At 54.4% G+C, this 21,240-nt stretch overlaps 3 protein-coding genes across 3 annotated transcripts; 1 reads left to right on the forward strand and 2 right to left on the reverse strand.

Moving 5' to 3' along the window:
• Positions 1-1,506: 1,506 nt before the first annotated feature.
• abaA (Conidiophore development regulator abaA) lies at positions 1,507-4,406 on the reverse strand (the record flags this gene model as incomplete). Its single annotated transcript, XM_037325057.1, has 3 exons — positions 1,507-3,671; positions 3,721-3,924; positions 3,977-4,406. 3 exons carry the CDS (start codon positions 4,404-4,406, stop codon positions 1,507-1,509), a joined length of 2,799 nt encoding a protein of 932 aa, XP_037176563.1.
• Positions 4,407-6,979: 2,573 nt separating this feature from the next.
• On the reverse strand, positions 6,980-9,860 carry mrd-1 (Multiple RNA-binding domain-containing protein 1; the record flags this gene model as incomplete). The annotated part of the gene is made up of 3 exons (XM_037325058.1): positions 6,980-8,479; positions 8,693-9,532; positions 9,600-9,860. 3 exons carry the CDS (start codon positions 9,858-9,860, stop codon positions 6,980-6,982), a joined length of 2,601 nt encoding a protein of 866 aa, XP_037176562.1.
• Positions 9,861-10,522: 662 nt separating this feature from the next.
• On the forward strand, positions 10,523-11,276 carry CGCA056_v009812 (Dynein light chain; the record flags this gene model as incomplete). Its single annotated transcript, XM_037325059.1, has 7 exons — positions 10,523-10,571; positions 10,645-10,667; positions 10,725-10,758; positions 10,825-10,859; positions 10,930-10,956; positions 11,018-11,087; positions 11,212-11,276. The coding sequence occupies 7 exons, from the start codon at positions 10,523-10,525 to the stop codon at positions 11,274-11,276; spliced, it is 303 nt and encodes a 100-aa protein (XP_037176561.1).
• Between the last annotated feature and the right edge of the window lie 9,964 nt (positions 11,277-21,240).

The raw sequence follows: 21,240 nt of genomic DNA on the forward strand, positions 1-21,240 counted from the left end.
GGGCGTTGGGGCTATTCTTCGCCGGCTCCACAGCCACTAAAACCCGTCCGCCGCCCGCTCCCCGGCGCGCCATCTCCGGATCACGGCTCCTTTCAAAATCGTGGCTGTGAGGCCTAGTCTTGACAGCGCTTGTCGTTGCCGCCGCAATCTCACCTCATGCCATCCATTGGACATCACAATCTCTTGGGAAAAGAAACATCGTCAACGGACCGTTGCGCGATATCTCTGGAGACATGCCAAAAGGCTCACCGGCCCATATGGCCCCTATTTCGCCACCACCGTTCTCGCAATATCACACACCTCGGTCGCCAGTGTTCAGACATGCAGCGTTTCATCTCGCCTGCCGTCCATGTTGTTCAGACCACACACTCAATACACTGCACACGCACTCGCACTCCAGTTCAATGCCCCCTGTGTGTCCGTCCCAACCCCCAAGTCAGAAAGAAAAACCCTGCGAACATCTTTTCTGGTTCCCACTGATCATCTTTTCGCTTCCAAAGCACGTCGACTCCTCCTCCCCGCCCCGCCCACTTCTCGAGATGGTCCTTTCGCCTGCTGCTGCAGTATCCACGCGTGCACACTCCGCATATTTCGTGCTTCGAGTGAAACATTTCCAACTCCACGAATCTCCGTCCCACCGTCCAACCGTCAGGGCGATTGATCCTCCCAGGAGATCGTTATCAGCCGTCCCGCGACTAAACGCCCCTACGGCCCCCGGGCGGCAGCGCGCGAGTATTACGACTGTGGTCTCCAATTAGCGACAGCAAAGTAACGTGAGCGAAACGGAGGAACCACAGCTACGCAAAACGCAAAACATCAGGTCTTGGCAGCCCATCGAGGATCGTCTGATCTTTAAGCTTCCATCACCTCAAACGCTGATGAGAACAAGAAAAGAGACAGAGAGAGAGAGAGAGAGAGAGAGAGATGACCCCACAGAGATTGTAATCCAATCCCCCTACCCCGACTGACGACGACGACGGACCAGGGAACGTCCCTTTGGCTGAACCACGTTCTCTGCGTTTCATCTCATCACCTGCAGAAGCTCTCTGAACCACTCGCTCGTCCGGACAATAGGCATGACAGGAGAAACAAGACAATTGTCGGGCCAATGCAACTGCGAGGTAGAAACCGAGTCAATTCTTTTTTTGTTACCCGCTTGTTTTTGCGTGGTGGTGGTGTGTGTGTGTGGTCCGCAGCAAACACATGCCGTAACTCTCTCTTTCTCTCTCTGTCTGCCTGCTTCTCTCTTGCCTGTATTATGGTATCAAAGGGTTCTTCTTTTCTATACGTCAAAACACATTTCCGTCCCTCCCCAAGATACCTTTCTTGAGCGTTTCACACATGAGTCGGCCGTCAATCATCCCACCCCCATCAACCTTCCCAGCCCCCTTTTCATTTCTCTCATCCTTTGCGCCTCAGATATCCCACCGCGCAGTCCACACGTGCATGTTTCCCGAGGTGACGTTACATTCTTCGTCTGCCGCCGTCGGCCGACCATGAGATGTTTCAGTCCCAACTCCGATGTCCGTGACTACCCTCGTCCATGACGGCTGCCGGCGCTCGGTGATGCACCAGCTTCTGAATGGCGGTCGCGGGGAAGTTCTCCCGGCTCTCCATGTCCAGGCTGTTGGAGCGTGCCCTCTTCCTGCTGCCGGTGAGGGACTTGAGCGGGCTGATCGAGTCCAGGGAAGGCAGCCCATCCGCAGGTGACCATCCGGACCTGCCGTCCGTGCCGGCCACGGCAGCGACTGCCGAGACGGCCTGGGCCCACGGCTGCTGGTTCCAAGCCTGGTGTTGGTGGTGGTGGTGGTGGTCTTTGCTGCTATCTCCTGCCCACAGGTTGGAGTTGGCCGCCGTGGCGCGTTGGTTCTCGTTCTGCCACTGCTGCGTCTTTGCGTCCGATGCTGCCTCGCTCCATCCGTTCCACTGGGGCAGGCTGTGGAAGGAGGGCGCGGTGTCCCACTCGGAGATCCCCTCGCAGTCCGCGTCGTCGTACACGCCGACGCCAACGCCATTTGAAACCTGGATGCCCGCCGTCGCTGACAGGAACGGGTCGGCCGGGGTCGGCGCCATGTCGGTGACCAAGGTGCTCTGGCTGTCCATGGACGTCGTGCAAGTCCCGGCCAGGAAGTCGAGTTGATGGTGCGACCCGCCAGCCAGCTCATGGCTGCCGTCGTAGCTGCTTGCGTAAGACGAGTGGATGGATGCCGTCGGGGGAGGCGTGGCCAGTCCGTGTGAGAAGCTGTCCATGAGGCCGAGGGTGCCGGTTGATGCGAGGCTCGGCAGCTGGCCAGGCATGGTGACGGACTCCCAGGCAGAGCTCATGTTGTCGTTCATGACGGCGGCAAGGTGGTGGGAGTAGGGGGGTGTGGGGGCCATGAGCATGTCACGGCTCGGAGCGGCGGCGGGGTTGACGCAGACGTTCTGTTGATGGGCTTGCGAGACTGGGTCGAGCGCCGTCAGGAAGCGCCAGGTCGTGCCGGGGGGGTTGAAGACCCGCTTGGGTCGGCCTCCTCCTCCGCGACGAGAGGAGCCAGTGTGCTCGTCGCCTTCCTCGTCCGCCGGGCGCTTACCCTTCTGCGCCGCCGGCTTCTCGAAGATGGGGTTCCACTTGTCGTCGAAGGCGTGGATGGTGCGGAACTTCCACAGGATGATGCCGCGGCGAGTCCAGACACGACGGTCGGCGTTGTTGTCCGGTGGAGCAGACCAGAGCTCTTGGAACATGCCGACCTGCTGGATCAGCTCTGCCGTGGTGCGCTCCGCCTCGAGGGCGGCCTCTTCGGCGGCCTTGACCCTCTCGTCGTCATCCTCAATCTTGGTCTTGTTCTCGACCGGCTCGAGGTATCCGGCGCAGGTGCTGAGGATACTCGCCCACTCGGCTGCGGGGAACGGGACTCGCACGTCTTGTCTGGGGCGAGAGCGGCAGTCGCAGTCGAACTTGTTGTCTTGGCATCCGGGCCTGTGTGTGTACTGCACACCGACCTCGCTCGTCTGCTCGACTACGCAGGGCTCGTTCTCGCCACGGCGGAGTTCCTCCGGTCGCGCGAGCTTGGTGACGCACTTCCACCTGTGGTTTTGGAGCGCAGGCTGGGAGATGCTAAGCTCGACGAAGCCGTTGAGCTCGGAGCCAGCGGGAAAGTTGCTGCGGGGATGGATCTCGAGAGTCACAGTCATCTCCAGGATGTCGAGCCATTTGTTGTCGGCGATGGCGTACTCGAGCGACTTGTGCAGAGGGGTGAACTTGGCTTCCCATTCCTGAGACAGCTCTGTCACCGCGGCAGATTCCTTTTGCGCAAGCTCGCGGTTGTACTCGTGCAGAAGGATGCTGCCGTTGAGGCCGCGAGACAGGCCGTCTTCCTTGTGCAGGTTCTTCTCCAAGTGGGGGTAGTACTCGTGGTCGAGGAGTTTGCCGTTCTGGTCGTAGGCGTCGCCGTTTTCCTCGATCCTCACGCCGGACGACGCAACGAAGATCCAGGCCGTCTTGGGACGCATGACAACGAGAGAGTCCATGGCCAGAATCTGAGCAAAGTACTCGTAGTTGGGTCGGACGTCTGGGAGACGGCTCTCGGAAAGGGCAATCAGGACTGGGTTGTCTTTGAAGGAGGCCATTTCCAGGTTGTCCTTAAGACGGGCCTCGCTCTTGTCGGGATCCTTGACGAAAAAAAAGTGATCTACATGATGTGAGTTCGTGGTCGACTTGGCCCAGTAAAATTGACTTACAGCATCTGTGCTTCTCAAACATTTTCTTTACAACTTGAATGTGGCTGGATACTTGCTTTCGTTTTCTCTCCTCAGCCTTCTGCCCGGGCTGCAAGCTGCAGCAGTAGGCAATCCAGAGGTACTCGCTGATGAGCATGTTGCGTCCAAATTGCTTTCCTTGCATGCTATACTTCTTCCTTCCCATGTGGGGAATGATAAGCAGTGCTGGAAGCCTGGGTTAGAGATACGTCGAGTTCTCCAGTGGAAGGAGACTTACAGTCAAGGAACGCATCCTCCAGTACACGAGGCCAAATTTGCTTTTCATTGGGGTCTTTCTGGTCCTGCTTGTCCCGGTAAGGGCGAAACTCGGGAGCATAGTAGATGGGGTTGATGTCATGTCGTCCTCGTCTCGCAGCTAGGTGCAGAGCATCTGGCCTCCGAAGGCTACCACTGCTCCGGTAGCTTGCCCCAGCTTGCGAAGGCACGACAGGAGGAGTAGGGATGTTGGTAAGCCCCGGAGAGAAGAGGCCCAAAGGGCTGTTGCGGCACGACGAGGCCAGACTCCCCAAGTGAGATCCAGTCTGGGCGTTGCCCGTTGACTCCCTCAGTGGCTGCCTGCCGGTTGGTGTGCATCGTCTGCTATCGTAGCTGTAGACAGGCGAAGGGGAGTAACGCTGAGACGGGAGCACGGGGCGCGGATGCTCCATATTGAATCTCTTTCCGCTTCTTCTTGCAGCGTAACGTTCGTTACTGGGTATGTCGATGACGGATTCCGGCGATGTGGTAAGGTTCGTTTCCGTTCTTTCTCAGTATCGTCCCCCACTGGAGTCTGGGGAACGGTATGCGTTGGCGAGGTCGACTGAAATGTAAACGGATTCCTTGAGAAGAACGGAACCCCCGAGAGAAAGAATGGAGGATGGGAGGCAAGAAAAGGAATGATTCTTCAGGAATTTCGCGGGGCTGGACAGGGTTTTGTTTGTGTTAAGAGAAGGGCAGGAACATGTGCAAGCTCGTTTTTTTGTGTCTTCGTCCAATTTCGCCCCGGGGCAAGATTCCTCGGGAAGCTATACAAAATACGGAAAAGAGTGGAATGAAGCGGAATGATGGGAAAGTGAGAGTGAGTATGGTGTTTTGCCGATAGGCGAAACGAAAGGAGTGTGAGGGTTTGAATTCCGCAGCTCCCAGCTGGTTGTTGTGATGGTTCCCGTGCTCTTGCTTTGTATGACCAGAGCCAAGGGTGAGCAGGCGTGGAAGAACGCTGGTCGACAGAAGAGACAGATTGGTGGTGCTTGAAAGGAAAGGCACTGGCATGGGATGTACGTCAATATAAGTTCCTGAAGTCAGGTACACCCGCTCGAGGTCTGACAGAGGGGAGGCGAGGGAACGGGTGAGATCGTTGAAGGCCAGTACCAAAACACACCCGCAGCTTGCCGAAAGAGCAGAAGGTCTGAGAGAGATTGTCACCGTTTGGTCGAACACGCCGGGGTCCAGATCGATGTCAACACACCCCTCATCTTAGCCCTCTGCTTCATCGTCCTCCTCTTCCATTCCCCAAGCATGCCACGTCTGGGGCCTTGGGCCCAGCCCTGAACCCTTCAGGGCAGAAAATAGAGCTTGTGGTCCACGGTCTCCCCACATGAACTGCCAGTGCTCGGAGGAGGGGGAGAGGAGATCCCACTTTTCCCGTACTTGAGAGGCCTGGATCAGCTGATAGAAGGGAGGTACCTGGTGGGGGAAACAGAGAGAAGTAAGCACAGAACGACAGCGAACAGGTGAGGCGTTGGGGTGCAGAGGGTAAGCTATCCGCCAGTATGGTCGGAACGAGGCTCCGGAGGGGAGCTGGACAGGATGCGAGGGGAAGGATAGAGGGCGGGGTTCATTTTGGTAAGAGGATGGAGCACAGGCAGGGCTGGAGACATGCCTGGTCGAGGAGAGAGAGAGCGAGGAGAGAAAGAATCCAATCAGGCAAGTTAGGGAGAAGGGTGCAAATAGCGTGGTGGTAGGCTCGATTCAACACCGTCGGAACCTGACTGACATGACTTGACAGCTTCATCGAGGTCGATGGGAAAAGGCCGTTGGTTCCCTTCGCCCTGGGACGGACCCAAAAGTGTGTGTGCATGTACGTACGTCGACTCCGACAAGGGTAACCCCACATGGAAAATCGTGAAGCTAGTTGAGCTGGAGGGGTGGCCGAATCGAGGCAATGGCATGCAAGGGGGTTGGTCGAGGAACGTTTGCTCATGGGAACAGATCAACTTGGGTCTTGAAGTGCGATTCGGTAGATCTGCACGTACCACCCACCCACCACCATATGCACCAGTACGACTTGCCGGCCACATCTGTCTATCAGCCGTTGCCATTTTGGCTTAGAGAGAAGGTCATCCATAGAGGAAAGGCAAGACCACACGCATGGCTGGAGAGAGCGTGTGGCTGTTTCGTGGTGACCACCCAGAACTCCCCGGAGCCTTGCGCGGGATCAGAGAGCAACGGAGAGAGGGCTGGAAAATCAGCACGTGGAGGTAAAAACAGACAGAGATAAAGGGCATAGCGCACCGGGCTCTGGCATGCTGCCATGATTGGAAAGAGACAAAGCTCAAGAAAGGGGAGAGACGCATTCCTGCCAGCGGGGCAAAGGAGGCGAGGGTGGCCAGAGGTCGATGATGAGGAACCTAAAGTTTTGGATAGCGTTTTGTTTTGTTTTGCCCCTTCATCATACTCGCCAGTGTTGATGATCTTGATCATGACGGTGATGGGGGATGGCAATGAACCTCGCACTTGAAGCTATTGCCATTGCTGTTTGGGTGCACGGAGGCAGCTAGGAGCATATTGAACGGTAAGCCGCCCTCTGCAACCCCACCGTTGGCCGCCTCCTTGGTTCCCGTCTCTGCATGATATGGGGAAAGCCAATAGCGGGACGGATTATTTCTTGCAGGAGGGAGGTAAAATTGGTCAGAAGGGAACAAGGGCGAAAAGGGCAGGGCGGGGTGCGATCGGGCAGATCAAGTCTCGGAGCTAGGGATGACCAAGACAGACGTGCGTACAGAATCACAAATCTGGGTAGACACTGGACTTAAAGAAAATGTATGACCTTCCAAGGGGCAAAAGCAAAACCTACGAATTTGAGTACAATGTTCTCGGGTCCACTGCGTGGGAAACTTGGAATAACACAACATATGATACCATCGATGAGGAGCAGACTGGCGCGAAGCGTTGGGTGCCGTAACAGAGGCGCAGATGGACTCTCTTTTAGATTTATTTAGTTCTCGAATCATTTCCCTTTTCACATATCCATCTCGTCGGCATTTTCGCCGATGTTGACCTTCTTCCTGCCCTGGCCCATGAGCTGCGAAAGGGCGACCTTGCTGACCTGGCCACCGATCTTGCGCTGCATCTTGGCAATCTCCTCCTCGGCATCGACTGCCTCCGCCTCGGCGTAGTCAAGAACAAGCTTGCGGCCAAGCAAATGGGTGTCTCGCAAAGCGTTGAGCGCGTTTTCCGCCTCCCGAGGGGTGACAAACTCTGCAAAAGCAAAACCTCTAGTTGAGTTGCCGAACTTCTTGGGCAGGCGTACAGCTCTGAGCTGGCCGTAAGTGCTGAACAGCGTGCGAATGTCTTTTTTGGTTGCCTCGAAGGGCAAGTTTTTGATGACGATCTTGGTACGCTGGCCCGCCGCCTTGCGAGCCTTGTCTTCACGGCGGCGCTCTTCCGCCGCATCCTGGCCCTTGTGGGAGGCCTTGACGGCGAGGGTGTGACCGTCGAGGACAAACCCGTCCATTGACTTGAGAGCCGTTGAAGCCTGCTCCTTTGTCTTGAAGACAACAAAGCCGAATCCCATACTGAGCACCTGCCCTGGCTTCTTGGGATCCATCTTTGTCTTCACCCTAGCGGACACAAAACCGTCCAACGGTTTAAACATCTCGGCCAGCTTCTCCGTCGTAGTGGAAAAGTTCAGGTTTCTGACAAACAGCGACGTTGTCTGAATGTCTGCCTCGCCCTGCTCACCACGCTCCAGAAGCTCAGTGACGCTGAGCTTCTGCACGCCTACGGGCCGATCTTCCTTGCCCTGCATAATGTTTACTGAGGCATCATTCTTGAAAAGGTTCTTAGGCCCCTTCTCCAAGAACAGGACGGTGTCCTTGATCCGCCTGTAAGCGAGCTTGGCAAACGCTGCTTTAGCATGTGCGGCCTGGGCGAACTCGACGATGGCAATGGTACCACTGGGTGGCATCAGCACCCTCAGGACAGTGCCGTGCTCCTCAAACATGGTCCTCAGCTCCTCCATCGTCGTCCCGAAGGGGAAATTCTTGACCAGAATGGTCGTGTCGCCCCGCTTTTGTGACTTGAAGGCATCGAGATCTACGCCATTCGATGCAAAGTATGCCTTAGTTTCCTGGATGATCGACGTCTCGGCGATGGCCTGCTTGACACCGGCGTCCGCCGACGTGGGATCCAGCAGTTCTGATTTAGACACACCCAGGCGGCTGGCGACCGAGGCGTTGACAGCGTCCTGGTTCATGTACAGTGAATTCCAGTTGAAGGAGCTAGACGCAGCCTCCGCCTTCTTTCGGATCAGGTTTTGCTGTTTCAAGGGCAGCTTGGAGATTGCAAACTCGTCCAGCCCTGTGTTGCGCTTTTCCGCAGCGGGCAAGATGTGTAGAAGTCGCCCTTGAAAAGTCTGACCATCCGAGGACTGGAATGCGGTGACAGCAGAGTCGGCATTCGTGAACTGGACCATGGCATAGCCCTTGCTTGCGCCAGTAGCAGTCACCGGCAGATGTACCTGTCCAGAAGATTAGCAATCAAAGTCTTGTCATGAAATGTCCATGAAAAGCCGAGAGAATAAATCATTTTTCAGAAAGTCAATGCATCTACTAAAATACTGATCCAAGGTTCGCATCAAACATCATTCGATGTCAGCTGTCCCTATCTGGATTCATCACATGATTGTCGGGCACAGTGGCGGTTCCAAATGTAAAAAAGTATTGCTGCTTACCTCTTGAAGCTCTCCGAATTGCTCGAAGTGCGCCCGCAGATCCTCTTCGTTGACACTGTAGGCTAGGTTACGCGCAAAAAGTCTGGAGGTTCGCTTGATGGTGGCAAGGGTGTCGTCCTCGTCTTCCGCAGCCTTCTTCTCAGAGGGGGCCGGGGCGTCGCCGGCTCCAGCTGGACTTTCTGTCTCGGCTTTCTCGGAGGACTCCACGGGTTCCTCGTGGTTGACCGCGGATGCGCTTCCGACTGTCTCTTGATTGTCTCGTTGAGTTGAGGGCTGGGGTACCGGCTGGGGTACCTCGTCGTCATCCACGAGGTCCAATAGACGGTTCGTCCTCGAACGGAGCCAATCATCGTCTGTAGTTGCCGCGTTGTTATTGACACCAGCAGCGGGGACAGCACCCTCCTCCTGAGTCGCGTCTGGCTCAGGGTCGGCGACAGAGGCAGCGTCCGGCATGGGCTCGTCCTTTTCAGGCAAAGGCTCCGCGGGGCGCTGGTCTCCCTTCTGTGCCTCCCTCATCCGCCGTTTCTCAGGCCGAGCCGGGATGGCCTCATATTCATCGTCACTCTCGCCATCTTCAAGCAACTTCTTCTGCTCTTTAACAGCAGCAGGGGCCATCATATCCGCCATCTCATCGGCAGCAGACTTCTTCCCAGGCTGAAAGACTGACAAGTACTCGCGCAGCTTGGGATTGGATTCATCCACCTCCTCGCGCTTGCGCTTCTTCTTCGAGCCATCATCCTGCTCGGCGCTAGGTGATAGAGGGGCTGCTGAATCTGACATCTTCGCCACAAATGACGGCCCGCTCACCCCCCTCGTCTTCTGAAGGGCGGGATCTGCAATCTGAAATGGCAAAGACGTAAGCATATAGGGGTCATAGTGTGTTTACCTGGAGGTTTCTCGAACGTACCGGCCTTGCAAGTTCAACATTGATTCTCGACATGCGGACGTAAGACTTGTTGAAGTACTTGACCGCCTTGGCAGCAACGTCCGGAGTCTTGTATCCAACATAGCCGATCCTCCTCTGTGGGATGACTTTGACGTCGGTCACTTCGCGACCACCAGCCGAGAAGTGCTTTCGAAACTCGGCATCGGTGATCTTAGGTGGCAGCCCTCTGACGAAGATCCGGGAGGTCTCCAATGCAGGAGTGGCAGCGTCGATGCTAGCCATGGTGTAAAAGAAAAGGGTATCTCAGAAACAAAGAACACGTTGATAAGAAAGAGGAAGAGATATTATGAGCGTAGACTGCTCTGGGATGTTGCTGCTATAAACCCAAGGCCATGCTGTCGAGAGTGTGAAGAAGAGTGTAGAAGGATTTGTTGACATCCAGGTTGCGAACGGGACTTGTCTCGAAGTTTTTTTTTTTTCGTCCCCAGTTGCTCTTATCGCTATCGACATGTGACCTGTCCCGCAGTGCCCACATAGACCGTGGCTGTCAACAGTTTAGCGCATGACTGAGGTGCCGGGAAGGACGCATGGCCCGTGCCCATGGCAACCCGACTCGACCAAATGGGACCCTTCCCGTCGCGGGCACTTTGTCAGGTTGGCCAAAACACGCGACGATACTTGCTTTTGACAACATTCAACGAACCCAATTCTCCGTATCAAGCCCGTCAGTGTAAGTGAGATCTCTGCTACTGCTCCAGGCAACTGCTGACAGCTTCGCGAAGTCGACTTCTGATCTAGTGAGTACCTTGCCGACTGCATGGCGCAGCAATCGACGGCGAACGAGAAAAGGGGCCTAGGCTCAACTACGCACGATGGACATTCCGTATCGATGCTGACAGCAGCATCGCAACCTTAGGAACCTCCTCAATCTCTCCGACTTCGAAATGGCCGACGCTAAGAGCACCTCGCCCGCTCCCCGGGAAAAGTTGGAAGGTGAGTCTGCCGATCCGGAGCGGTCTACGATGTTGGCTATGGGCCCGGCGAGGCTGACATATGAGGAATCTAGCTCAGGTCAAGAGCGCTGATATGGTAAGGCTCACATACCGTTCAAGCGCCTCCGTACAGCACTGACGCGGATCATTCTAGACCGAGGACATGCAGCAAGAGTGCATCGAAGTCGGTACGTAACGTCATCTCCGGAAGCCCCTCCTGGATCCCCGCTGCGGTACTGACCACCCCTCTATAGCCCAGGAGGCCATGGCCAAGTTCACCATTGAGAAGGTGCGCATCGTCAACTGGAGACGTTCAACCAGACAACTCTCTCGAGGCCTTGCATTGACACAAATCGCAGGATATTGCCCAGCACATCAAGCGCACTGTAAGCTCACTTCGCCTTGCCACCGCGCGTCCTGCCTAAGCTCACCTGGGAATACTTATAGTTCGACGAGCGCAAGGGTCCTACATGGCACTGTATTGTCGGCCGCAACTTCGGTAGCTTTGTGACGCACGGTACGTTTACTTGCGCAAGCAAGGCTCGGGGAAGGAACCTCAGCCACCCTATTGGGCAGATCGAGACTTCCAGCATGATGGAAGATATTCTGATGGCATATGCTGACCTTTCACTCGAATGCAGAGACTAAGCACTTCATCTACTTCTACCTCGGTCACTGCGCCATCCTCCTTTTCAAGACTCAATGAACGAAGCGAGACGAGCCGAGAACCAACTGTTTAAATACGAGCCCCCTGAGACGATGCGTTGCAAATATAGTGTACAGGATAGGGGCCAACTTTCTCCGACTACCGGCTTGATATGGGTTAATGGGACATGATATTTGTGCGAAGGCGCATATGTGGGTTGCTTGGCTGTCGGGAGAGACTCAAAAAGGAAGTTGAAATGCCGTCTGTCGAGCATCTCAACATCGCCATCTTTTCGGGAGGGCAAGGAAGCCCGTTTATCCACCGTCACAATACAGATGTTTATTGCGTATGCCCTGTCCTGACCAGCCAGTGAAAACACATTGACCTGCACTTTGCATGGATGCGAACCCGTCCAGTTGAGAAGCGGAGGGACGGGCTGTCGTCACAACCCTTTCGGAACAGGTGGAAGCGATAATGAACAACAAGAAGTTGATGCTCCATGCGGACTAAGAGACCAAGGTGGGCGCGGGCTTGCGAGCTTCGGTGTGCATAGCCAGCGGAAGGTTAAGGATTAACAGGACTTGAGTATAGAACTTCTTATGGAAACCATCACGACGAGTTTCGACGGGTTGTCAGAAGCGCACAGCCAACCACAGCCATCCGTCGTTAACGCCCATCGCAAACACAAGCCAATCGCGCCCACTCTCCTCGGCATCTCTATAGGCCATTAGGTATTGTCCATGGCGAGGAAGGGCATCGCGGCCAAGTCGTCGTTTCAGATGAGCTCTGCGTCGAATCGACTTAGCCACACCCATCATCCCTCTCACAGATCCGGCGCCGAAGCCGATACGACCGAGAGCAAAAAAAAAATAAGGCATGTCCCTCCCACCCTCATTGTGTACACCGAAAGGGACCTGTCAACATCTGCTTTGCACCTAGGCAGGTAGGACCTGGATCGTCGAAAGAGGGTCATCCGCTGCGGAAACCCCAAACAGGTCCAAACCAACACAATTTAACGCTCACCAATAGCACCAATAATGGTTCAGAATCCGATTTAATGCAGGCACGCGGGCGAGGTTGAGAGGGAGACAAAGAGAGAGATGGAGCAAAGCAGCCGAAACCGAGGCCTGTGCTCTGTGTGTGTATTTTTTTCGTCTCAAGTTTTGCTCGCATCTTCTCCGCAGTTTGATCATCCTTCCCTCACCCTTGAATCATGTAAAATGACGACCCGACACGTTGGAAACCCGGTTCTCCTCGGCCGACAGAACCGTCTTTGTACTATTAAGTAGTAAAGGAGCGATCAACTAGAGAGGGAGAAAGGAGGCACTCGTTGAGCCTGGACCATGAACCTATGGCGCTTGCTTCTGTGGCATATCGTCTTCACAGATGCATCATGATCCTACGAAACGCGTAACTGTCTACATTCTTTTTCTACTGCAGATGGACACTGACGCAGCGGTCTCGGGCCCGCGGAACATGGTCCGAAAGCTGTTGGTAATTTGGAGCAGCAGGCGAAGGGCGGGAGGGCAGTTTGCGTCGCAGCAAAGGTAGAGCTGATCTTTTTGAAGTGACATAGTGTATTAAAGTGTACTTTTTTAGAAACTCTACTAGTACGCAGGCTACCTTTACAGCTACCCCCTTTCCCTCTTTACTTCTCCCTTCCTATTTTTAGTAGCTAAAAAAGACTGTAGCTATTACTATACTTATTTTATTTATATAATCCTTTTGTTATAAAATTTCAAATAAAATTTCCTTTAATTTATTAATATCTTTTTAAATTCTTTATTATTAAGTTTTTATAAAGTTCTTATTTATTGATATATTTATTAGAATTATAAATAGATATAATTTATATTTAACTCACTATTTTATAAATATAAGAGATATGTAGTAACTTATAAGATATAAATAAAGTATTTATAGTAATTTTTATAATTATTTTTGCTTAAAATATTAAAAGAATTATTGATAAATTATTTAAATTTATATTTTTGTTTTTTTATTATTTAGATAAAAAAATATTTTACTCTTATCTAGTTATTAGTTATTTTTATAGTTAATGTTCTAGTTAATATAAATTTTAATATCATAAATTAATTTTATTAAAAATAATTAATAGATAAAAGAAAAATAAACTTATTTTTTTCTTTTTATATAATCTTGTATAATAAGTTATCTATAAGCTATTAAGGTTATTAATAATATTTTTACAAATTTAGATTGAAGCTTTCTTAGTTATTATAAATAGTATTACGATACTTAGTAGGTATCTATTAAAATATAAACAGAATTTTCATAGTATAGCGTAAACCTCTATAAATTGGATATAGCTGGGCTCAAAAGGTGGAAGAAGGTAGAGCTGATCAATCATCATCATGCTCCACCCCGGGTTGAATTGAGGTTGCATTGGAAGTGGCTTTGAGGAGAGAGAGAGAGAGAGAGAGAGAGAGAGAGAGAGAGATGACTGTTATTCAGGCACCCAGCATCAGCTTCGTTGCTGTGAGGTAATCGCAGGTACCTCTGAGGTAAGATACGTACTGGAGGACGGAGCACACGGGACAAGGGGGGGTCGGGTCGGCCGGGGTCTCCTCTGAAGAGTGGTGGATGATCTTGGCACTCGGGTGGCAGGTCTCGGAGACCCGTCCATTTCCTCGGCGGCTTCACTCACCTGACGCCAGAAGCGGCTGGCTGGCTGTCTGGCTGGCTGGCTGGACCCCCATGTCCCAGGTATGTCCCTTCTTGTAGAGTCTGACTCTCAGCCTTCAACTACATGCTACACATTTCCTTCTGCATCCGCGTCCGGCGCCGAACTGTTTAAACTCTTGAGGCCCGGTCAAGACTTCAAGAGGGATGCGCTATGAAGCCAAGATGGCGCTGTGCTCACGCACCAAATGCCCATAACCACGCTAATAATGCGACTACCAAGACGCTCCCGAGGAAAGAAGCAACCACGGGAGGGCTGCTGCTGCTCTACAATTCAGCCAGCGAGCGACCGCATGGCTGGCTGCTGCCGGATCGACATGACGGGGGCGGATGGGATGGGCAGCCAGCCGGCGAAATGCGACGGGAGTGGTTCGTCGAAAACGTGGTGGAGAGCAGCGGGCGGGATGTTTCTCCAAAATGATCTGCGACGCGTCGACGATGGGACTCGTTTCTCTACAATGGTCCTTGGGGCCACTTTGGATGTCAAGGAGTTGTTTCTTCTTTTCTTTCCAGGAGTCGGCGAGTTTAATGACCTCCAGGTGCGATTGTCGCAGACATTAACGGGTGACGGCCGAGGAGAGTCTTTTTCCCGTCTCTCATTCGCGCCAAGGATGTTGCGAGGTCGGGGGGGGGGGGGGGGCGGGGGGAGGTGCTCTCGACGACCTTCCGGATATTCTCTTCTTGCGGGCACGTTAGCATCCTCATCGATAGGCCATTCCATAAAGCGTTAACACTGATGTGGTCTGAGGGTGGTGGTGGTGATGGTCGTATTTAGTGTAGTAGACGTTCTGCCCGTCTCTCGCCGTTGTGCCCCTCTCCACAAAACTCAAATGGGCCAGGCCGCACACTACTCGCGAGGTACCCTCGTGGTGAGCTGGAAGGGGCAGGGCCAATGGCGCCTCCGGAGCATTCAATCCACCGCTTTATTTCTCCCGTGTCTTTTTTTTTTTTTTTTTGGCGGATACAGAGACATCTGATGGACTGTCAATCTGTTGACAACCTCGCTGCGGACGTTTTGATGTGCACCACTGGGCGGGGGAAGGGGCACCGAGCAACGTGGTGCGTTCCGTGAGGGTTCAGGGACAGTCAATTCAGGGTCCGGTGCAGGGTATGATCTGGAAGATCAGGGCCCGAATCGAGCACCCGGAACGGAGGGACGTCAAGCGAAAAGGGTCAAGTGCGAATGAATCCCATCTCGCCCCCCTCACCACCACCACCACCACGACCACGTTGCTTGCGTTGTGTATTACCCGGCAATAGGCGGGCATGCTTGCTGCCTGCCGAATTGCGTTGAATCCCTCGAGTCCTTCATCAGAAAAGAGACTGTTCTCGTTGGGTTCACAAGGATGTGGTGGTGGTGTACGGAGCGGAAGCAGCCCGGCTGGCTTTCACGAGTCGGTTGATCCGCCTCTCTTCCCATCAAAAAGGTTCGATGCGCACGGGACAGTTGCCGGTCTTGCTTATCCGAACTCTGGGCCCCGGTCCTCATCTTGTCTCTGCCCTCGAGGAAGGCACTCAAGGTTTCTTCTCTGCGTCTTGGGTGCTGCCCTCCAGCACCTTACGCTAGTTCCTGTATGTAGCCGTCGTGCCGTCCAGGTCGTCCGCCATCTTCGGATGGAGTAACCCGTTCCAGCGGTTTGTCCTACCGGTCTGTCTTGCAATGTCTCACACATTCTGGCTCCGGCCGGCTTGACTCCAGATCTTCCAGCTTGGAAAGCGAAGTTGATTCCCTGGGACGGACAACAGCCGGCTCGAAGCAGGGAGTAACGGCACATCAGCGTTACTTGAGAGCATCGTTCTTTTCTTCCTCGATTCTGCTGCTCTGCGCAAGTTAATTCCCTCTTCTTCCTGCGAGCCGAGGGGCAGCCGTCAATCGGAGGTTGGGGGTGGTGTCCTGCAACGCACGAGTCTATTGACCGTGCTACGGCATCTAGGCCCCAAGTCGGCAACGAGGCGGGGGAACGAGGCATGTATTTCGCGTGTACCTACACCCATTCGGTCGGGCCTGCATCCGCCATCTTGAGGCGGGAATGTACTCTGGTTTTCTCCCAGGCCAGTTTACAGGCTGCCAGAACGCAGCTAGAATCACAAGTCTCGCCCAAGTCCGGAGAGGAGAAGGAGGAGACAGGTACTGGGGTCGGGAGAACGGATGTATTCTGGTGCAGGGCGAAGGCTGCCTGACTTGCATCGAATCCACAGGTTTGGGAAGGAGGGGGCTTGACGGAGAAAATAACGATGCATATCTGCCCAGCACTGGCTTGGAGCTCACTAGAAGGGCATAAGACGAAGAGATTCAACGCTGAAGCATGCGGTCGACCCGTGGCGCGTGAGTGAGACATTGCTCGATTCCGTCAAAAGGGGTCCGAGTCATTGCCATCGCCTTTCAAGCAACCACGCAACCTCGCGGCGCCTCCTCGCGGCGCCTCAGCTGGGGCCGACCGCATGCATCGGATGGAATACCAGTTAGACTTCGTTGAAGATTTGATCCTTCAGTGCAGGGTACTATGCACCCAGCCAAAGGTCGGAGGCAGAAACCATCGATATATTTGTTTGGCTGGGGGTCGGGGGTCGGTGGTATCTCGGGCCCCCAGTAAGCTGATGGCATGCAGCGAGCGGCTTTGTCAACCAAGTGTGACTGGGAGGGCTTGATGTGATTGTTCTGTGATATCTCGAAAGACGGCGCTTGACCCCACGCTGTTGCCGGCAAGCGTGGCTTGCACTCGCGCGTGTGGTCGGATCAGATTGACAGACGCTGGCTCAACGATTCCCTGTCGTGCCGTTGACGGAGGGTTTCTGCTCTTGCTCCATCATCCGCCAGCCAGCAAGGGATCCGCAGGATATATTTGGGTGCAGAAGATCCCGACCCCTGCAATAGGCAAGATTAGAGAGAGCGAGAGAGGCTCAGAGAACCCAGCCAGCATCCGCCAACCGCCTGCGCGCGTTTCTGTTTTCCCGTTACAGGACATGGACAGGCGTGGCAACGGACATCAATCGCCATGCCTCAAGCTTGGGCGACATCATCAAACGTGCAATTGACGGCAGATAGATTAAAACGTCTGAGGGACAGAGTGCTGCCGGCGAATATCATAAATTGGATGTTTATGCTGGCTTCCTGGACGCTGCCCTTTTGGGCTGTTCCATCGACGTCTGAACTTTGACTACGTCCAATGCTTATTGCAGTGAGGCTCAGCAGGCCTGTCGTTGTTGTCTCCTTATTAACGGCCCGAGACGTGGGAGGATAGCATGAGTACAACGACGTGCACAACGTGTACTGCGTTGTGAGTGTGGCATTCGTGGTCCCAGACCAGGGCAGCGTTAAGGTGCTCAAAGTAAGGTTATCTGTACCTGTTGCTGGCAGACGTCTCGCGTAATGGAAACCCCGTATTAAGGTTCCTTGCCGAGACAGCGCCGTGAAGAAAGGATCCGACGATGCTCACGAGGGTTTTCTCTCTCTTTCGCAGCCCCCGAGAGACCTTTCGGCGTCGACCCGACTTGACTGCCTTCAAAGGCTGAATCATCCCGGGGTGAAATGGGGTTGCGTCGGTTGTGGCGAATGAAGGTGAGTCTCGATAAAAGGGACGGGTCAGACGCCATGCCGGGAAGCCAGGGACGACAGGTCCGGCGGGTGATTGGAGGGCGGGGAGGCCAGGGGCGGGACCGCCAGGGAAGGCTGATTGAGGCTGGCTGGCTGGCTGAAATGGGGGCAGTCTCCCACGGCATTGCAGTGAAGACGGCAGCAAAAGTAGAGACATCTGGCGACGGTCGGGCAACTGGAATGAATTTGGGCGATCGAGAGTCGTTGGTTGCTTCTTGCCTGGGCGCGGAGGATCGTCGATGCGTCCGTCGTTCTGTGTCTGGATCGTGCAGGAGAGGCGAACTGTGTGCTAATGCATTGTCCGGCTGAAGCCATGCCGTCCGTGCTGGTAAATGCCCTGGGCTTTGGGTTTTGGGGGTTTGCAGTTCGCAGCTTGCAGTTCGTCGGCAGCCTCCAATAGCCTCATCGACTGCATCGTCTCAAACACCACTCGCTTGGTTCTTCCGGGGCGTTATTCAAGCAGGCAAGCGCGGCTGGTGGAAGAAAGTTTGGTCAACAAGAGACTGCAGATGACGGCATGAGGCCAGTAAAGTGGTGAATTCCTTCTTTGGTGGCGCCGAGACAATGTGAGGTACCTGACATGAACTTGGTCGTGGCACCGGTGACGGATGGATGGTGTACCACCACAACAGCCTCTTGAAATGCACCTCAGGTTTGCTCACAGGCTACTCTGTCACGCCGGTAACGAGGCAGTGGTGGGAATATTGGCCAGTGTTTTGAGTTGGTCTTCCCGGACTGTTTTCTCTCACCTCGTCGAGCCATTACCCCAGAGGCCCATTATGCCGACTGTCACCTGCTACCTCTTGCCAGCGAGGACTCCATCTCGTGACAGGAGCAGGTGGGGAGGCCACTATTGACGGTTTAACTGAGAAAGACGTTATTCCTTGGATGAAAGCAGGAAGATGCCGTTGCTCGATTCGGCCCAAGTCTCAAACAGGAACAGAACAGAAACAGGGTCCCCGCTCGTGTCTCTACCGTCAGTCACTAGGGAAAACAGCAAAAGGACGACCACAAGACACAAGGAAGAAGAAAAAAACAAGGCCGCGATAGAAGAGTGTTTCAGTGGCATTTGGGACGAGGACATGCACCTCCCCAAGGCCAATGCACCCGCCGAACGGCTTTGGGTGTGTTTGGCAGGCGATCCAGACGTGCAGCACCTTCCGCCGGAGCCGAATCTCCAGCTGCCATCAGCCGTCATCCTGGCAGAGACGAGTTTGGGTCGGACAAGGCAACCCAGCTCATCTCAATTCACTTCTGCATGTGGCATTGTGCAGCCAACTCGTGTGTGTGTGCCTGTCACCGGGATTGCTGCCAGACGTCGTCAACCAAGATCGATCGGCAGCCTCTAGGCTACGGCAGCCCCCAGTCATCATGGACGGGCTCGCCTTGCGCCGTGTTTTATACCGAAGCTGGACTGGATAGACGCACCAACTGGCCAAGGTGATTGGGTGTGCTGCCTCGTCATCTGGGCGAGGCTCGGTCGCTGAGAGGTTGCCCATCATCCGCCTCTTTAGAGACCAAGCCTCAGTCAGTACCGGTACGCAACTTGGGTCTGAGGCATCCAATCCCAGCCATGATAATATCCCGTGTGACGTCCGCGGATGGGCGCAGGCTGGCCATACGGGCGATTCTGACCAGGAGCGCCTGGGCATCGACACATTGCTCTGTGTCGGCTGTGTTGGCCGAACTCAGTGTTCATTGAGTGGTTTGATGGGGAAACAAGACGGGTGGTTTACTGCGCACGCAGTAAGAGCAGAGCGCAGAAAGTGAGAGGACGAACCAGCGGACCCCTAATTCAGGCATCACCCATCATCGCGCACCATGCTCCTAAGCCCCAGGAAGCTATTACGGAGACGAGAACGGGTCTTTCTTTCAATTTGGCAGCACGGGGACCCGAATGGCTTATTAGTCGCAGCTCTTCCGAACCCCGGCTCCCTACCTCCGGTACGGAGTACGCAGCAGCAACGCGGCAAGGCAAGGTGCTTGGACTCCAGAGAGGTTCTCAACTCGTGATTTCAAAACCGTCCGAGGAAGGAGGGGGCAGCAACGTGGGGAAAGAAGAAAGGTCTTCGCGACCGAGGACGTCAAGAGTTGATTGTCTGCTGCGTGTATACGGATCCATACCGTGCTGCACAGAAGAAATGGACGGGCGGCAGGTACCCCTCGCGGGGCAGCTCAGTTGTTGGGTCTTGCTGCATCGATTTGGAGTTTTCTTTTTCGTCATTCCGGGGAAACACACCGTCGGCTCATGGAGTCTTTGAGGCGTTGTCAAGCCAAGAGCTCACTGGACCAAGGGTTTGCCAGCCGAGGAGTGTGGCTGCCACCCAAGTGAGTGCCTGCTAAGGTACCTTAGTAAGTACAGTAGTAGGTACGTACCTCCGCTGGATCCACATATGCAATTGCAGTCTCCATCGAGAGGTACTGCAGCGGTACATGACCTCGTGGCTGCAACCAAAGCGGTCCTCCCGTGCCCCCGGCACATCATCGCCGTTACCTTACCTTCTCTGTAGCCTGTACGGATAGGCGAGAGGGAGATACTTGGGTGCTTAGGCACTGAGAGCGGGAAGTCCAGCAGCGGCAGCGGCAGCGGCGCCGGTACCAGCAAAAGCGAAGCGAACTGCGACAGTGACAGCGACTACGGCAAAAGTATCCTCGACCACCTCGTCAGGAAGAACTCATGCGGTCGACAATTCATCCGCCATTGGTGCCTCGAGTATTCCCGGGAGCGAATGGCAGATGGCAGCCGCGAGAGCGAGAGAAAGAGAGCCTTTGCTCTATCGACCGCCTCATTAATATTGTCTTGTGTCGAAGGCCACCGAACTTCACCCCATGCGATTTGCATTTCTCCCAGTCAGCCATTTTGTCTCCTTTTTTTGTAATTGGTTTCTTTTGGGCATCTCAAGCGAAAATTCGTACTGACCCCTAACACAGCTTCAGACCGCTCTTGCCTCCCTTTGCAGACCGCCCGAATTCTCATCTCACCGAAATTTGTGTGGCTCTAATACTAGTCACCCATCTCGACCTCTTCATCACGAATGAGCGCATGCTACACCTTGCCAATCGCTGTCGTCAGTGACTCAGGATCCAGGAACAACACAGCATGCAACCGCAGCTCGACGCAGAAGCTCCGAGGCCATGTGTGCATACATGCGAGTACATCTACACGCTCAACAATGTACTCCCGCAGCGGGGAATCAAGTGACAGAGCAAGCGAGGCTAGACCCAACGGACCCTCATGAGGTCCGCTCTCCTGCAGCCGTCGCTGCGGAAGCCAGAGAAGAGGGAACTTGGAAACCCCAGTTACATACAGCAGTACCTACAGCCGCCCTTTCGTCACTCCAGTTTCCGTTCAACACAAGACGACCTCGACGACGTAGCTTGTTTGCTTCCGCGTGCTGCCCCCTCACATCACCTCACCTTGCCTCACTTTGACTTTGTCTTTACCTTTAAGGTACGGACGGACGGACGACGGATGCCACGCCTCGCTTTCCGCCCCTGCGCCGAGCAAGAGCCGGGACCATCTACAAGAGACAAACCTCAATTCCATTCGGTCCCTCGAGGTCGTGCTTCCGTCCCACCCGCCGTAGGCCCTATTGAACCGCACAGTTCTGCCAGCCGCAATAACAGCGGCGACCAAACACAGATGACTCTCAGCATTTCCCGACAATAAGTCGAACGAATGCGTTCTGCGTGGCATGGATATGGCGTGGGTGGTGTCGTGGCGGG

This window comes from Colletotrichum aenigma (assembly GCF_013390185.1).
Source record: "Colletotrichum aenigma strain Cg56 chromosome Unknown KSG_Cg56_contig06, whole genome shotgun sequence".
NCBI classification, from domain to species: domain Eukaryota; kingdom Fungi; phylum Ascomycota; class Sordariomycetes; order Glomerellales; family Glomerellaceae; genus Colletotrichum; species Colletotrichum aenigma.